At 39.2% G+C, this 19,689-nt stretch overlaps 1 protein-coding gene across 1 annotated transcript in view; it reads right to left on the reverse strand.

The window, feature by feature from the left end:
• CTNNA3 (catenin alpha 3) overlaps positions 1-19,689 on the reverse strand; it is a 917,365-nt gene that overhangs the window by 55,336 nt on the left and 842,340 nt on the right. Inside the window, exon 14 of the mRNA XM_073353443.1 lies at positions 18,805-18,986. Coding sequence (XP_073209544.1) covers positions 18,805-18,986 — 182 coding nt within the window. The remainder of the gene's footprint in view (positions 1-18,804; positions 18,987-19,689) is intronic.

Consider the following 19,689-nt stretch of genomic DNA (forward strand, 5'->3'; position numbering starts at 1 on the left):
TTTAATTCTATGTTGCCTATCTCACCAGTTTCAGAGGGGAAAAAAAACATTGACCAATGATTATTCCTATAAATGATAGGTGTGATCTCAAATGTCAAGTGTAACAAAGTTGATGACCTCTAGTTCAAATAGTGCTGACTAACAGAATATTAGTGGTTAAAGATTTCTAGGATAATATATGTCTATGGACCTAATGAGACCCTCCACCTACCATAAATACTGGGGAGATCTTATTTGGATGGATCTCATCTGAGGGTGTGGTAGGGCAAGGGTGCCACTTTTGTTCATCAATCCTCCTAGAGGCCTACACTGGCTCTTCAGAGCTGTGGGCAACAGAGCAGCCAGTTTCCAGCCAAGAATTACTCTCAGAAATAATTTGATAAATTGTTCTGAACAATTGTTTTGGAAAAAAAAAATTACAATGTATTTGAAGACCACATGAGAACAGAAGTAGTGAAATTCATCAAAAAATTATTTATTCTCTATTATTCACCCAGGTTTAACTATAATCAGAGATGTGATGCTGATAAACCAAGTGCCAGCTCTGGCCAAGACTGTAGGTTTTAGCTAAGAACTGACAAATTCATGGCTAGAAACCCAACCAGCTCACCTGTATGTTAATTTTGTACAATATAGGTATTAGTCTTACAAGAATATATTTAGTATCTAGACTCTATGAAATGCTTGTAAATTGCTGCATGAATTAATCTCACCTGTAATGTTTGTTTTCCATGTTATAACTTTCCATGTTATTGCTTTATAACTTTGAAAATGGTTGTTCTGAACTTGTAAACCCAGGCACCGGGAATTGTCCCCCACCACAGCCCATCCAGGAGGACTCTCAAAAATTAAGTGGACCACCATAAGACAAAAGCTTTGTGAGTTGCTCCATTCACCTTGCAAAAGGCCTCCTCCAATCTGGCTGAATGATGGGAAAAGGACAAAAAAAATTTTGAAAAAAATGTTCATCTCTCACAAGGCTAGAGAAATTAAACTAAGGCAGAGATCCCTAGGTGTTACCCCAGAATCTGCCTGAAAGACATTTTGAACTGACAGATTACCACATCTCTATCATCTTTAGGAACCATAGATGGTAAATCATTTGTGTGTATATGTTTGCTTGCTTTAACCTGTAAATAGCTCCCATTCCTTTTTCCTAGTTAATAAAACTTTAGATAGTTTATTACAGGATTGGCAACAGGCATTGTCTTTGGTGTAAGACCTAGGGTGCCAACTGATCTGGGGGAAGTGAGTTGTCTCTTGGGACTGGAAGCAACCATGAATATTTTGATATTTTTGGGGGTAAGTGACCATTTATCACTAAGTTGAGCTAGCCTAGGTGGCAAGATAAACTGGAGAGTCTAAGGGGCTGGTCTGTGACTCAGTGTTAAGACCGGTATAGTGATCCAGGAATTCACATTTGTTTCTGGCTTGGTGAAATCTAATTATAGAACATACCACCAGTTTAGGGTGTCTGCCCTGTTTCTGACAGTCTGTCCTGAGGAATGCACTCACAGCCGTGAGCCACTCCAGGCAGACTGACAAGAAGACTAATGCGGCCTTTAGAATTTCACTAACCTTTAAAACAAAAACTTTAAAGAGGATCTCCTGTAAACAGAGTGAACTGAAAGCCAAGAACTGCAATCATTTGCTCTGATGTACACTAAGCATTTGCAAACCTCCCGGGAATGTGAGAGACTATGAATCTTTGGCATTAGGGAAAAACTGAAGAAAAAAATGACTGACTCCTATTCACTCCTATTTGTAGGTACATGTGGAAAATGTTTACTGTATTAGTATTAAAACACATGTTTTTATCATCAGTTATCTATGACCAGCTTAACGAAGCAGTAATACTGATGACGGTCCATATGGCATTAATAAATGCATAAACAAGAAAACAAACAGTTTATGTTTGAGTAAAAAGCAAACTACTCATGAAAATGTCATCTATTTTCTGGTTAGCCAAGAGATTTGATTTTACAGCAGCAATGTTGTACTTAACAGATATCACAGGACCATCCATTACACAACACACCAAATACAGAAGACTTCTCAACCACTGAATTAAGAAGGCTTCTTTCACGGTGAACCACATGCTGCATCAGAGAAATAACTCATCCAATATGCAGAACAACAATTCACTTAGGAAAAGTCCAGACTGAGACTTCAGTTAGGAAAACTGTTTGGAAGATGAAACGTAATTCAGAATGAGTGGACAATGGTTTTCTTAGTTTAGACCTCAGGATATAGTGAAAAGAGTCACTCAAGGAATGAAGAGAAAGAACATTGGGAGTCACTGGAAAAAAGATGGAAGCTGCAGTAGGAGTGGGAAGATCCACAGGACTGCTCAAGAAGTTTCAGAGGAATGGACAGAAACTGGAAAGGGTGTGAGAGTCACCAGAAAATCACAGGGAGTTGCTGGGAAAAAGCATTTATATTAGAGATATAAGGGAGAGGCTAGAAAATATTTATTCAAAAGTTATATTTTGCATGACTTAAGTGGTCTCATAAACAATAGAGCAAATTAGTTTGGTTTGAGGTGATCTCTCTGGGTTGTCCAAGTTTTTGGACAAAGCATACGAGGGGAAAGGTTTTAAATTTATTTCCCCATGAACTTGGGCCGGCACTAAAACACAGAGAATGCTGGTTACATTAGGAAGGGGAAACAGTGTGGGACTATTCTAGTCAAACTGAAGGATCTGATCATGTCTGAAGATACTGCACTCTCTTTCTGACATTGAATCTACACAACCTCAACCCCACTAACTACATTCTCTTCCTTTGCCTGGACCCTTCCATTCAGGTGCATTGGGGCACATGGAACCTCCCTGAAGCTGTCTGCACACAGGCTCCCCACATCCCCTCTCTCCCAACCATAGAGTGGAACTGTACTATGTTGCTGGATTCGGGGCCTTCTCTGTCCACAGGGGGATTTTCAAAAGCAACTGGGAATTTTGGTTCCCCCAGTTTTGGGTGCCCAACCAGTGATACCTTAAAAGGGTCTTATAATTGGGTGCCACTCTGTGTTGGGAAGAAAAGTCCCCCTTCCCCTTGAGATTAGAGTTGGATTGGATATTGTGGCCTGGCTGTGGGCACCATGCTAGTCGGGTGCGAGGACGGGATTTTTGGTGCTGGGTAGAGTTTTTTCCATAGCTGCCAGCTGGGCCCAGGCACTGCAGTTTTTTTGCCTCCCTCTCAGCAGCGCAGGGGACCCAATGGGTAAGTGAGGCTGTACAATTCATTTTGTTGCTACTTTCAGGTGCCCGGTGGGGGGCGAGGTGGGGAGTCTGCTTTCCTGATAACTGGAAGCAGATGAGGAGAGAGGATTTCCTGGGGAATGGGGTTGGGGCTCCTAAAGTTGGGAACAGTGGGGAAATAACCTCTCTGACCCACCCTTTTAACCCTCTTGTGAGGGAAGGGTGAAGGGATCCCAGCAACAGTGCTAGGACCAGGTTAAGAGGGGAAGGGGACAGAGGCGGATGGCAGCCTTCAACCAGGTGGTACAGACTACAAAGGAAAGATGACTGCATTGCAAGCGTTATTGCTGGATAGTACCCAGATGTGTTACTTAGTAAAGTCAGCTAAGTCACATTCCTGGTGTCTTATTTTTCTTCCTGACATGTCCTGGACAATGTAATCTAAGCATATGCTTAAGTGCTTTGCTGAATAGGTATGGTCTTAAACTTATGGCCAAGGATTTTGCTAACTTACTTTGGAGGGAAGAGTTACAAGAGGAAGCATTTTCCCTCTTCTTTAGTTTGTTTCTGTGGGAGGTATGGATTGGCCATTCTTATGAATCATGGCTTGAGCAAAATGAAAAATAGGTCTGGCACTGTGTCCTAAAAGTGGCAATGTTCAGGCCAATTCTGATTTCCTCAGACATGGAATTCCAGAGCTAAGGACATTCCACAAAGAATGCCCTGTCCCTAACTATTTTACCCTTGGACCCATTAACGATGATGCCTCTCTGATCAGAGCTGTCAAAGAGAGGTAGTCTCTAATACAGTTAGGTCATGACTTATTAAGGCCTTTGAAGATTAGGTTCAAGACCTTGAAATGGAGCCAGGGTCCAGCACTGGTGTAAAATATTCTTCACATTCTATCTTACATAATAGGCAGGCTGATAAGTAATAGATTGCTGCACCTGACTCACTAAGATGTGTCAGCAAAACAACACTGCTTCTCTATGCAGACTACTACAACCTGATATCTTCTGCCATATTTGTTAATGTTTTCAATGATGAAGAAATATACTTAAATTTGATAAACCACCCTACTTAAGAAGATACAAGGGACTGCTCAGGTGAATGTGGCAACAGAGAATTTTAGATTGTGGGTAAGACAAATGAGAATCAGTTATGACACAAGGGTTGGTTTTTTTTTGTTCTTTGTTTTAAACACTTTGACCAGTTACAAATGTAAATTACTCAGAACACTGTATAATGAATTAAAAATAAAGTTGTCAAACTGTAGATTCCATTTTTCATTGGTGAAAGAATCTACGGTAGTTAGAAAAAGCAAGGGATTATATCCACAAACCAGACAGATGCAAAGACCAATAACAATGTAGGTATTAATAAACACTTGTGTGTGTGTGTGTCGGTGTGTATTTAACAATAAAGAGTAAGACTTTTATAACTCAAGTGGCAAACAGGCCTTGCAAGCAAAAAATGATAACTCCACCAGTGAACTTCTTGGTGTTTTGGGGCAATTTATAATCCAATTATGCATTTTATTACAATTAATAGTCTCTCATAGTAGTACTAAAACTTAGGAAACTGTCAGATAAAAAGCTAAACCATAAAATTAATTTTGTTAGAACATGGCATCGTCCTCTCTGTGTCTGAAAAATCTTCTAGTATAGTTCATAAAAGAGGATATCACAAGTTACACATGCCTAGCTATCAATGTACAAGTTACAAATGTACAATAATTAAATTTTCTAGTATTGCAGCTGTATATTTGTTCTTTGAAATGTGTAAGTTATAAAGATCATAAGACTGTTCTTTTCTGCTAACTCAGAATGATTGTTTCTTTCTCAGTGTTTTCAGATCAAAATGGCAATTTTTTTTAGAACATGCATCACAGAGTCTTACATGATTCCTGAAATTCAAGAAGACAGGAAAATTGAAACTAAGTTTAAATCTGTAGAGTATATGATTAGGTCATTTAGTACAACTATGGGATGTTACTAGAGACAAACATTTTGATATTTTTGCCGGTATTCTCACAAGAAACTACTGTTTTTAATCTGATCTGCCTACACAAAGCTGAGCAATCTATGCAAAAATTATTGTAAAGCCATTACATTGGAAATACAATTTCCAGTTGACCATATTTGCAAACTTTTTTGTGTTTATCATAAATATTCAAGTTTTACTAGCATGAATTCTTTAAAAAGGTAAGTTTTAATGCCAGTAATCAAATGCTCATATAAATGCTCATATGAGCATTTATATTCTAAATTGTTTAGCTCCATAAGAGACGAGTGAATTTCACATGGTAAACTGTGAATTTTACATATGAATATGCTATTTGCTCTATTGTTGGTTAATAACAAATCATCAACATCAGGAATGGAAATAATGCAATCTGATTTACAGAGCAGGCCTACTTTAATATTAAAGTTAGATTCATATTTAAAGAAAACCAGACGCCTGGCAACTCTAGTGTGATTTCTAAAGTGGACTAACATGCTGTGCTCTACCTTCCCCATATACAATCTGCTGGCACGCTCTAAAAGATACCTAGTTTGTGTAACCTTAGTCCTGCCTTGCAAACTAGATACTTCATAGGATCCTGCTACACTGCATGCTTCTTTCAGCAGTGTGTTGAGTATAGCTCCCCTGGCATGGATAGAAATAGCACTGTAGCCGGTGAGGCGTGGCTTAGGCAAGTAAAGACCCACCTAAAGGGTGCTCTCTTCTCTTCTTGCCCAGGCCATGCCTCTCTGTCTACACACTGCTATTTTTAGCATCCCCACGGCGGGAGCCCTTCCACCACCACAGTGCAAGACTCCAGTGGTATGTAGTGTACACACAGTTTATAGAGCATGCCAACAGGGCTGTATGGGGCAAGTAAAGCACCCCACATCAGAGAGTCTTTGATAAACCCAGGGTTGTGAGTTCAATCCTTGAGGGGACCATTTAGGGATCTGGGGGAAAAATTGGGGATTGGTCCTGCTTTGAGCAAGGGGGCTGGACTAGATGACCTCCTGAGGTCCCTTCAACCCTGATATCCTATGATTCAGAGTCTTACAAATTACAGTCTCTGGTGCACTTTGCTGCCCCAGAAACAAGCCCTTAGTCACAGACATTCAACAAATAAGCGAGTAGGAAAAGGAAAGAGGTGGAAATAGGAAATGTTTGTTATTTGCTATAGGAAATATTCTGAAGGAAGTACTGGTTGCTCTTTTACTGAGATGGAAGTCTTTTAAAAAAATCTTTTTAAAGTGCTTCCATGCATAATATATTGCTCTTTTTTTTATGTATGCTATTTGTTCACCTGTATACGAACTATTACTCACACATGTCATTATAAGCAGTGTACTTACAATATCTGGAAATAGCAAACTCCAAGGGGGTAATTACATAAAATGGAATACATTTTTCTGGCCTTAAATGTATAAACACATTTTCAGAAATGGAATATGCAGCTGTACTAATAATGAGAGACATTTTGTTTCGCAAGTTATACAACTAAGAGGCATTTTGTTTCATAAAAGAAATAGGATTGATGAGCGGCTTTGCACAGTACAGCAGTAAATTAGCAACAACAACAACAACATTGTGCAAAGAATAATTAAGCATCACAATTTTAAAAGTGAAAAAAAAACATTCTGGACCAATTTTTTAGCAATGGCCTTATTTTCACAGGAGCAATAGAACATCCATATTTTTGCCCTGGCAGTGAAATCAGTGCAAATATAACTACTAAAGGACGGCAGGCTGAAATTCTAGTCTTATATCTAAAATTTAAGATTTGATTTTTTTGCCCCCTTTTCTTTGTCACTCCATCTCCCAATGACTCCTCTTGAACAGACCTACCTGAAATCCTCTCCTTTTAAGACACTGTTTGCTAACATCTCTGCAAGAATGCACCCTCTGTGAAGCTTGCATATGCTTCTTTATTACAGGTTACTCTTTCTGAGAGGTAGAGAAAAATACTTTATAGCCTGGTGATTAAGGCACTCATCTGGGTGGTAGAAGATGTGGATTTATATTTTCTCTCTGTCTGATTCAGCAGAGGGATTTGAATCCATATCTCCTCTACCTCCCAGGTGAACGGCTTAATCACCAGGCTATAGAGTCATTCTTGTTTTCTCTCTCTTTTGCCTAATGAATATTTATACCACATGAAACAGCTTCAAAAGGAGAGATTGAGAGCAACCCACCCCAAATTAACCTATAGCCTGGTGACTATGGTGCTCACCTGGCTAAAGGAGATCTGAGTTTAAGCCTCTGCTCCAGAATTAGTATGACCAGATGTCCCTATTTTATGGGAACAGTCCCAATATTTGAGGATTTTTCTTATATAGGCGCCTATAACACCCCCCCACCACCACCCCAATCCTATCCCATCCTGATTTCTCACACTTGCTGTCTGGTCACCCTATCCAGAATGGAGATTCAAACCTGGGTCTCCAGCACCCCAGGCAAGTTCCTGAACCACTGAGATACAGGGGGAAAGAGGCACATGTGGTTTTCTGACCCTGACCTAAAATATACAGGGGAGTCAAATTCATGAATAGCTTCAGGTTGACCAAAACTGCATATTTTGGTAAATAAACTATTCATCTGAAAAATTTCACCTAGCTTTAGTCACATTACAGTATTTAGAGACATCACAGTGTTTCCCAGTGTAGTGACCTTTTATATCACTTTTATATATTTTGTCATTGCAAAATGAGCAGCATGTAGGGGGAAGAAGCAGGCTGGATGTAAAAAGGAGAGCTAAGTACCCAAAAACATCATTATTAGTATAGTAAAGAAAACACTGAATAATATTAAGGATTTTTGACAAAATAATATTGTATAATAGTTTACTAGAGTTTCAACAAGAATTTTTAAAATAAAGGCTGGAGTAGAAATATTAAATGGGAAGGATGACAAGACCTGGCAGAAGCATAGATTATTATGTTTTATTTTATCAAGGGACTAAATTTGACCCATTAAACTAAACTAAAAATGTAGTATTTTTATTTGCAGTTATGTACTTGGAAAGAAATGGAAGGTGCACAAATACACAGAAAGGTTCTTTATTTCAAAATTGTAAAAACATAGCTGTGAATTCTCCACACTTCCAAGAGCAAAGAGGAAGAAGAAAGAATAGGAGAGAGGTTAAATGCATATTACATGTATATAAAATGTACAGACAAATACATATTATTTATATAAATACACACACACACACATATATCCAAATTGTGGCTGGGCCAAGTGGGAAAGTTCAAGGAGGGAAATTTAACTTTCTCCAACGTGATTCCTTGCAAAGGGGCCAGACACAATCCCAACGCTTGTTCTCCCTTAATGCAAGGAGTGGTGGAACCTGTCAGAACAGAAGCATTAGACTCTCCAAAAGGTCTGGCTCATGGCTGCCCCCTCGTTCTACACTAGAGAAAATGGCAGAGAGGGTGTAATCCTGTGGTGGTATAGCTCTGCTCTAGCATGAGCTTCGCAGGGCCTCCAGAGCTCCTCACACTAAGTTAGCCAGAATACATATGAGGATTCCCAGTGCTGCATCCTCTGTGGGATGTGGCTAATAAACCATAACATAGCCCACAGATATCCATTTTTGATCTTCCTTCCTAAAAGATGTGAACACAACAGTCCAAAGAAAGGATCAGGAGTGAGGGAAGGGAGAGAAGAGGAATTTGTCCAACATCAGTGAGTTCTTGTTGTATTCTGAATTATGAAAAAGTTAATTGATATCCATTGGTGAAACTGAGGAGATTGCCACAGCCATAAAAGAGTTTTGTTTCATATGATGCAGTCTTTTTTTTCCCAAAAAATTTTTACAAGGAAGCACAAGGGGCTGGGTAGCTGGGAAAAATGGAGAAAAAGTGCAGAATATAGAGGTTACTAATTGGATTTCGGAAAAAAGGTTTAATAATGGAATTTGGTTAAAGCAAACAGTACTGATGATAAGAAAGGTACACAAAAGAGCATGAGGGATTGAAAGATTGAGGAACGTAAAATGCAGATTCAAAACAAAACAAAGCCAACTTTAGAAATGAACTTACTGATAATAAGCCCCAACAGATAACCTATGCAACCTAATATAACCACTGAGATTATATCCTTGAATAGTAAACTAGTCCTCTTATGAGTTAAATCCATGTGCTCATGGTAGTTATACATAGATTAGTCATATTCATCCATAGTAGTGTTGCTAAGGAAACAAAATAGGGTTGACTGCATTACTTTTTCTACAGCCGTTCACTCTACTGGTGCATGGCCATTTAACAGGCCTTGTTTATCTGCAAAAAGGCAAACATTTTATGAGATCATATTCATCATCCTTCTCACCTAACCTCCGCATTACGGCGTGTCGCTTAGCTGTTGAGACCAAACCTACCTATTCACACATTTCGAGAGGAAATTTTGATTTACAATTCCTTATTGAGAGAGACAAGGGAGGTGCAGCAATATCTTTCATTAGACCGCCTTCTGTTGACGAGAGAGACAAAATTTCAGGCTAGACTGAGCTCTTCAGGTGCAGTAGAGGAGCTCTGTGTAGCTCAAAAACTTGTCTCTCTCACCAACAGAAGTTGGCCTAATAAAAGATATTACCTCATCCCCTCTGTCTCCCCAATATCCTGGCACCAACATGGTTACAACAATACTGTATACAAGACTGAGAGAGACAGATCATAATAAGCAATGGTTACAAAAACTGGGAAAGTAGGAAAAAAGACAGAACTCGGGTTACCAGAATAAGAGTACACAGTCACTTTGGTTATTACTGTGTGCTGGCTCATGAGGGTTTCATTACTGAAGCATTCAGAACATAATAGAGCATTCATGGTAGGTACTGGCCAGTGCTTTACAGAGAGAGAACACAACTTGTGCTCCATAATATGGTGTCTATGGAGATCTATCATAAAACCTACCATTCTGGCTTCACTGTGCATGTCAAACTCACCTACATTGCTATAACTATACAGCCTTAAAGATTTCTGAATATCTCAGCACCCCAACTGTCTGTGTTTTAAATTATTTTCCCCTGTATTACCTTGCATTTTCCAGGCTGTAACACATTTTGATATTTTATTCAAATATTTATAATTATGTTAAATCATTTTCTATTATTTATCTGCTCTCATTAGTGTTAACAATCCTTTCCAATTTAGTATTGTCTGCACAGCTCTCATCCCAAGCAAATTATAGTTTATTTTTCAAGTATGATATTTTGAATTTGTTATTGTGGATCGAATGCTCTTCTAGAGCATATTACACACACTCTCTCTCTCTCACTCTCACACACACACTTTCCTTTATCCATTAATTTCATTAAGTAGTCCTTTTATGCGTTAGATGTTTACAGATTTTTGCCAAATAAGATGGGTTTTACAGAAGTGATTTTAACAGAAATGAGACTAGAGGTAAGCGGCTACATCTGGATTAAGGTTAGGGCTGCAGTTAAGATTGGGCATAAAGATGAGCTAGGATTAGGAATTTGGGTTCGGATTAGACTAGGAATAAAATTAAGGTTTACATCTGGGCCAATGTTTGGGCTAGAGTTAGAGTTTGTGCAGAGTTTGTGGTCATGGTAAGAATTAGATTTAGGGTTACCCTAAGGACTATAGTTGCAGTAATGTCTAAGACTAGGATTCTTCAAGAGACAATCTCCCTAGGTTTACTTTTGAACAAACAACAGGCATTGCCTTTTTTTCCAGTCTTTTATACTGGGTCAACCTCAGTATTAACAGCATTTTATTAACAAATTTCAATTGTCAAGAGTAAATGTGAGATGGGTCATATGGACAGGTTGCAGATATTTATATATCCTTTTAAATTGTGTGTTACATTATTTCAACTAGGAATCCCTACATATATCTTAAGCAAACCTATACACGCAGTTTTTATCCATTCAAATTGTGATGCGGTAAAATTCACCCACCATACTCACCAAACTAAATCAATGGGATTCATACAGTGAACAATGTGGAAGATGGAATCCACTCCTGACCCTCAGGCAGGGCAGGGAAGTGGGCAGCTCTGCAGCCCATCTACAGACACTATTGCAGACTCTGGCATGGAATAACTGCCATGGCACCTATGCAGGCCACATACAGAGGTTCACAGTTACTGGATTGGGTTCTCTAGGGCCCATCCACAAACCCCTCTTTCTTAGGGGTACATGCTCTGCATAGAGAGTGTCACATACACCTTGTACATGGCAGGCTGCAGGTCTGCTACTATCAGGTCAGGCTTCTGTATCAGAGATGGACTGAGTACAGAGCTTCTTTCTCAGAGAGATACTCCAGAGATGTCTTCTATAAGATCCTTTAATGTATTGCCAGGTAAGGCTGAAATTAGTTTAAATAAGGTATGTTACACATCGCCACCTAGTGGCTGAATACTATAATACAGTTTCAGAGTAGCAGCCGTGTTAGGCTGTATCCGCAAAAAGAAAAGGAGTACTTGTGGCACCTTAGAGACTAACACATTTATTTGAGGATAAGCTTTCGTGAGCTACAGCATGCATCCGATGAAGTGAGCTGTAGCTCACGAAAGCTTATGCTTAAATAAATGTGTTAGTCTCTAAGGTGCCACAAGTACTCCTTTTCATAATACAGTTTAGCATTCCATTGCATCTCCCCCTTTACACTCTACATTCCTACCATTTACAAAACATACACTATCACACAGTCTTTGAATTTCAGAACAGATCAGCCTGTTAAGGGTCTCTGAATCATACCGGTTTCCTAATTACATGATCTGAATGCATCATAACTTGGTCATCTGGCTGACCATTCATTGCAATGACTCATTGTGATCAGTTTGGAATCTTTGAATTTTCTCCTTCTTCTGCATCTGCAACCTGTAGAGTTTGCTCTGTTGATTGTTGTTTCTGAGGAACAAACTGTAGATGTCTATGGTTTCTGCTGAACTCTCCACTGTTGGTCTTGATCATGTATGATCAGGGCACTAAATTCTTGTTATGTACAACAGCTGAAGCTGTCAATCCTTTTTTTCCATCCTCTTTGGCACAAATACAGTCACCAGTTTCTAGACCTGGCAGTTCTCCAACGGAGTGATGTCTGTTGTACAGTGTTCATAAGCTTTTTTTGATTTTTTTATCCAATGTGGCTACTTTCTTCATATGTGGCTACTTTGGAGATAGGTTCCTTTCCAAAGTTGGAATAGCTGCTCTGAGTAGTCTTCCCACCAGGAGTTGTACTGGATTATATCCAATAGCTGCTATCGGTGTTGATCTGTAGCTCAGAAGAGCAAGGAATGGATCTTCCTCTGGTAGGGTTTTCTTGGCTGTCTGTACAGCTCTCTCAGCCCTTCCATTGGCTTGCAAGTAATGTGATTCTGCTAGTAATATGATCAAAAATCATATTTCATTCAGAATGACTCAAATTCGGCTGCAGTGATTTGTGGTCAATTTTCTACCGCCAGTTGTTCTGGAATACCAAAATAGGCAAAAGTGCACTTCAGTTTCTTGTTAAAATTGCGACATGTTATGTCTTTCCAGTACATTGTTTCTAAATACTTTCAAAAAAATAGTTCACTACGACCAGGTAATGAAGTCTTCTGAATTGGCATACATCTGCAGTTGGTCTTCTCCAAGGTCTGTCTGATAGAGGTGTTGTTATTAAAGGTTCTTTGTGTTGGTCTGTTAGCTCTGCAGTATTCACATGCAGATACTTTATTGTTTATGTATTTGCTCATCCTGGCCACGATAACAGCTGGTTGGTCTCTTCAGGGCATTCTGTTAATCCTTGATGACCTTCATGGATAAGATTTAGGATTTCTCCTCTCATTTTCTTCAGAATTATGATGCAGTCACCTTTAATCATGATCCTCTTAGTTGTCCATCTACCAGACAGTAGTCTCTTGTCACTACCTCAATGTTCTTTATACACATAGCCCAGCTGACCCTAACATATCTGGGAGATGTTGTGTTCTTCCATTGAAGACCCATATGTTAAAATATTGTCCATGAAAACTACAACTCCATTTGTATTTCTTAACAACTCTGCCATCTTTCTTTGAAAAATTTCAAGTACACTGGTAATCCCAAAAGGTAATCTTCAAAAACAAAATTTCCCAAATAGTGATAAATATAGTCAGTTTAGCACTTTAAAGGAATTTTCCAAATGCACTCAAGGTATCCAGCTTGGAGAATACTGTAACTCCTTTCACTTTGGGGAGGAAGTCATCCAATGTTGGGAGGATACATTTTTCTCTCACAACTGCTTCATTAAGTCTTTTAGATCCATACAGATAAGTATTTTTTCTATATTTCTTAGTAATTGGTCTCACTGGGGCATACCATGCTATTAGATCAGATATTTTCTCAATTATGCCAATCCTCTCTATTCTCTTTAATCCTGTACCTCTTCATGAAGTAACGGGATAGGAATCCTGCAAAGTGTATGTATACCATATGGTTCAACGTGGTCTCTCTGAAGATTATTTATACTGGCTCTACTTTCAAAAGTTGAATATCACCAAATATTCCATTGCGTTCTTCCACTTTTTTCAGTAGGTTCATCATGACTGCAACACTGAGGCTGAGAAGAGTGTTGGTCTTTGATCACATACGCTTTGTATACATAGCTTTTGTCTTCATAATCGTGTCTATGTTAAACTGGCTCATGCAGTTCAGAATATCTCTAGGGATAATCATAGAATCATAGGATGAGAAGGGACCTCAAGAGGCCATCTAGTCTGGTCCCCTGCACTCATGACAGGACTGAGTATTTTCTAGCCCATCCCTGACAGGTGTTTGTCTAACCTGCTCTTAAAAATGTCCAATGATGGAGATTCCACAATCTCTCCAGGCTGTGTCAAATTATTTCAGCTGTGGGGGCAGGGGGGTAGAAGGTGATTGTAAGTCCCTTTGGAGATGACAGGTTGCAGAAACAGAAGGAAAGAAGTAGCAAAGGTTGCAAACAGACGGAACAAAGCAACAAAGGTTGCAGGATCGATCTCATCAACATGCCACTCTTCAATGCCCCCAGAGAACTAATGTTTTGATAGACCTACAGAACGGACAGACCAGAAGCAGTATTTTGCAAGATTTCGAATTGCTGCAAAACTTTATAAGGAAACTGAAGATATACTGGTATCCTCTTTAATTTATGCTATGGGGAAGCAGGCAGAGCAAACCTTTTACCTTTATTGAAGACAGTCACAAAGATGACTATGAAAGAGTTTTGGCTATGTTTGATGCATAATTTATAGCATTCCTCTGAGCACACAATCAGATGCTGGCCTCCCTTAATGCAGTGGAACTCTTGCATGTAGACCCCCTGTGTTGCTTTCATTCATGGGTGAACTTTCCACATGGCAAACTGGATTTAAACATTAAGGGTTGGGGTCCCCCTAGCCATAGTAATCTTAACCTTGATCCTGCAGGGCTTCCCTCCCCACCTAAAAAGTGAGCCCTGTTTTACTATTATCCCAATCTGAATTCATTAAAAATCAGAGTGTAGTGTTCCCTACTAGCAATTCCTCAGTCAAACATATATCCTTTTATTTCAGCAAAAAGAAACTTCTCTTCACACATTGATAAATATCTTCCTGACTGAAAGTCTGCTGGGGGGAAAAACGGATCTCATTTACTCTAAAGCTTTGAAAAGATCAATAAAAAAAAAGAGTAATTTTTCATGGGGCCTTTTTAGCCAACCAGAAGTGAAATTTGAATATTTTTTTCCAGAATGTTATTAAAACTATTGCAGTAGATAGGCCAATTTCTTACTATGTACGGAAAGACAACCAATAGAAGGAAGAAAGCACAATAATGACTGACCTAAATTATGAAATAATGTTCCCCTCAAAAATGAAAGCTATATTATTCCTAGGTTCTCTACAGTGGTTCTAATACACATGTAAAATGATAGGGTACGAAAAAGAAACAAACAAAAGAACTTCTGGAGCTGTGTGTGTGTGTGTACACCCACACACCACACCCTTGTGTACACTCACTCTCTCCCCAGGGGGAACATTCTGCCTGCCGTAGGAGAAGCATGTATAACCCACTGGCGAGAATGTGTTAGAGGTCTCCCTCTATGCCGATCCACAGAGGATGCAAGTTGTTAAAGAGGACCCTAATTCAATCCCTGTTCTGTGGAGCCTGGCCATCACATGTACACACTGCTACACTTTTTCATTCCTCACATTTATACCAGTCCTCCCCAGATATGTGTGTGTGTGTGTGTGTGTATCAATCACACACATGGGACTGCCATCCAGTGAGTAATATGCTGCATTTTGTAAAGGGGCATAGCAACAGGCTCACCGCCCCTGACTGTCAGGATCTGCCAGTAGACAAAATGTTTCTTCTGGAGTACATCTCCACACTTCTCCTAATGCAGGTATGTGCTTTAAAAGTACAATTCAACCCTACGTCTGGGGACAAGAGAGTGAAAGAAAACAATTATAAAAAGGCATTGAAAAGTCCCTTACCAATTGTCATAACTTTGGAATGGTCAGAATTGTCTGGACTCAAGAAGTGAGTTATTTCCTTATTGGAAGAGAAATGAGTTGACATAGGACATAGAATCAGTAACGTATCCAAGCCTATTTATTTGCAACTTATTCAGTTCCCTCAGAATATGGCTTTGAGAAAAAATATTACTTGAAAAAGCAGAGCACATCTGTGAATCAGAATCAAGGCATTGTTCTGAGAGCAAAGGACAGGTTCAGTGTAGCAGTGTTAAGGCCACACCTCCTTCCCTCTGGCAATGTCCCACATTCGGTGCCAGGTGTATGTCAGCTCTTAGTTATCCAAGATGCCTATTGTGGAGAGAGACCGTGAGAGGGACAGAGAAAGGGAGAGAGAACGCCAAGAGCATTGGGCCTCGTGCAAAATTTGAGGCCTGAACCAAAGGCTATAAAACAAAGTCAGACCATGTATTAAAGCAAATGCTTACAAGTTCACTGACCAGTATATGAACACGGCAAAGTTGTTGCTAATGCACTAGGCACTAAATATTTACATAAATATATTCCAGCAAGTAGAATATACATCCCAATCTAGTACAAGATAAGATGATTTGACAAAATAATTAATAGGAATGTTTTGCCCAAGATATCAGCCCAAAGGGAGGTAACAAAGATGTCATGAAATACATAAGGTAGTGTATCAGTTGTGTATTCCAGTTGTTTGAGTCAGTCTATAGAGGTCAGGGTACCCTGCCTTAGCCCTTTGTGTGGCCAGAAACTACCACTCCTTGCCAGGGGGCACTCATGTTAGCGTACCTGTAACCATGGAGCTAGGGTGCTAGGACTGTGCCTCGAGGGCAATAAACCTAGGAAAGTGCTTTGTCACCAAACCGTGCCAGTGGTCTTTCTTTATGAGTAGCATCCAGGCCTGCTGAATTAACATGCTGCACTATCTACATTGGTGCTCCAAGAGCAGAAGCACTGAGCATTACTGCATTACAGCATTACCGAGGCAACAGCCTTCCAGCACTTAACCACACTGGGTGGTACTATCAAGGTCTGCTAAGCCAGCTATCTGTGCAGAGCTGAACAGAACACTGAAAGAACACACACACACAAACCCACTGACGCACCTCTTATGCAAAGGGAATCCCCAAGTATCATAGAATCATAGAATCATAGAATATCAGGGTTGGAAGGGACCCCAGAAGGTCATCTAGTCCAACCCCCTGCTCAAAGCAGGACCAATTCCCAGTTAAATCATCCCAGCCAGGGCTTTGTCAAGCCTGACCTTAAAAACCTCTAAGGAAGGAGATTCTACCACCTCCCTAGGTAACGCATTCCAGTGTTTCACCACCCTCTTAGTGAAAAAGTTTTTCCTAATATCCAATCTAAACCTCCCCCACTGCAACTTGAGTATAAGTTGCTGTATAAGCTTGATTTCCAGTTGCTTTGCACTGGCAGAGCGGGGCATATGAGCCAGATGGTAGTGGATCTGGCTCAATAACTGCAAATAACTAAATTGCTGTTAATTTGTTTGCTTGTGCTCAGACCTTTTTGGATATAAGAGGTGGGGTGTAGCATGTTTCTTAGTATTTCTGAGAGTCTCTGGAATACAAGTGATTTCTGATCTGGTGCTGTAGTTGTAGGGCCTGAGAGTAAAGAAATACTATTTTTTCCACTAAAAATTTTGTTTCCAGTTACTGAACTGCCATCCTTTCAGATTTTAATGTTATCTTTCTGAGTTTTATGCTCCAACCCATTTTCAGTGGTAATGGTTTTTATGGGAATAAGCACCAAAAGAGCAACATCTGATGATGTTGGACACCAAATGTGGCTCACACTGAAATCAATGAGAGCCATACAGAGAAACTGGGAAAAGATCAATCAAGATTAATGGAGCCTATTTCTAAATCCGTTAATTCATGTATTTTGGTGAGAGAGATGCAGCATGAGAGTTTTTAATTGTGAAAGTGTATGACATATCTCCATCTTTACAGTACATCTTTTTATTTTATAGAAGTGTAATATATCATTATGCAAGATATGCTCATAAAATAAAGTTAAAAAGCATTGAGTTTCAGGAATTCCAAATTATGAAGAATTTGAGAACTGCTGGCATGAGGAAATATAGAAACTGTCTTTCCACAGGAACAAGCTTGGGGCCAGATCCTCAGCTGGTGTAAATTGGTTCAGCTTTGTTGACCCCAATGAAACTAAATCAAGTTACATCAGGTAAGGATCTAGCCCCTGGTGCCTTAAATTTTCCCCTTGCCTTACAGGAAAGGATTGTCTTTTTTTAAAGGAACCCAGTGGTATCTGATGGTATTCACCCCATATAGGGCATGAAGTTCCCAGGAGAAATGGTGGAACATTTGACATATCCACAAGTATTTTATTAATAAACACACATAACAAACAATGAACCTCCCCTTGATATCATTGTGCCTAATGAGCGTTAATATACATATAGTCAATGCAAGACAGAATAGAATTCTAAAACAGAGACTGTTTCATGTAGTAGTGTGATCAGTTACTAACAACACCAGAGAGAAATGCCTACCTTTAAAACTGTCTGCAGTACGGCAGAATGTTTTTATACTATATAATACAGCATAACATATACTGCAAAGAGCTAAGGTAACTCAATGTAAGTAATCAAAAGAAATGTGAAGTTAGATATGTATCAGTCCAAGTGTCTACTTCCTTGTCATTTGCAATGTACAGTACATGTTGTATGCATGTCTGCTGTGTACTGTATGTTTGACAGCATGCTATGGTACACGTTGCAAAAGACTAGAGAACTTAAATTACTTTACATCAGTTTATTCCTTTCACTGAAAGCAAGCAAGAAAGAAAAGAAGTTAAAATGCTAAGAGGATCAACTGGATCAACATCCCTGAGTGAAATGTGGGAAAAAATAAATCAAAATGAGGACAGAGATAGGCATCATGTTTTTTCTTTCAAGGATAAACAGAGTGCAAAACTTTGAACATCCCTTCTGGTGTTTCAGCTTTTCACATCTAATTCTTTAAACCTCCATTATATCAGCTTTGCCAATTAGTTTTATAAAGATTTTGTCACCTGCCATTGTAAACTCCTAGGATTTCTCATTTTACCAATGTGACAATGGCCCCTAACACTTATAAATATTGAAGATCATTTTCCGCATAATTACCTTGTGAAGTCTGTCATCTCCATCATAATCACACACATCCTCTTAGCCAAAACTATGATGTCATTGCTGGTGTCATCCCATATTTCAATCTCTGCATCAAGCTTCCTTTTGACTTTCTTGAAGTCAGCCACTTGCTCAGCTATCTTTTCTTTTTCAGCCTCTGGCAGCTGAGTCATCTTAGCCTGAAACATAAGATAATTTGATTTGCAAAATGCACGTCTGTTTCTAAGAGTAATTTCTTTTTGGCAAAATCACTGGACATTACTAAATATATGTTTTAAATATACATGGGCCCGAACCAACACCTCCAATCTGAACACCTTTCAATTTCATAACTGGGCCTTATCTCTAGAACAATATGAAGTGAAATTCTGAAATGTAATACTCCTGAATTTTGAGTAGATCCAAATCAAATTCATGCTTTGAAGTTCAAGTCCATCTCCAATACTCACCTTCTAACCAAAGATGACGCCTCTTATTTTTTAACGGTAATCATCAATTGTCTTTGGAACTTTTCTGCAGGGATTCTAACAATGGGAAAAGTCAACTTCCATTCTATGGTCAGTTCTCATCTCCATTAAGAAATTCATGATGAGAAGCATATCAGAATCGCCAGTCAGCTCAAATAACAAAACTCTGAGCGCAAGCTACATCTAAAAGGACTAAAATATTAATTATTGTACCTATGAGAATAATAGTAAAAAAATCCCATCAAACCCACATATGCAGAACTCTGAAGATGCTGATGTCTTCTTGAATATGAAGGTGATCTGGGTGAATGCAGAAACAAATTGCTAATCATTCTTGTAAATAAAGCCCACTATTCTGCTTTGCCCTAGTTTGTGGCCCTTTTTACTCATTTTTTCTGCAAACTTTTACGCAAAT

This window comes from Lepidochelys kempii, chromosome 7 (assembly GCF_965140285.1).
Source record: "Lepidochelys kempii isolate rLepKem1 chromosome 7, rLepKem1.hap1, whole genome shotgun sequence".
NCBI classification, from domain to species: domain Eukaryota; kingdom Metazoa; phylum Chordata; order Testudines; family Cheloniidae; genus Lepidochelys; species Lepidochelys kempii.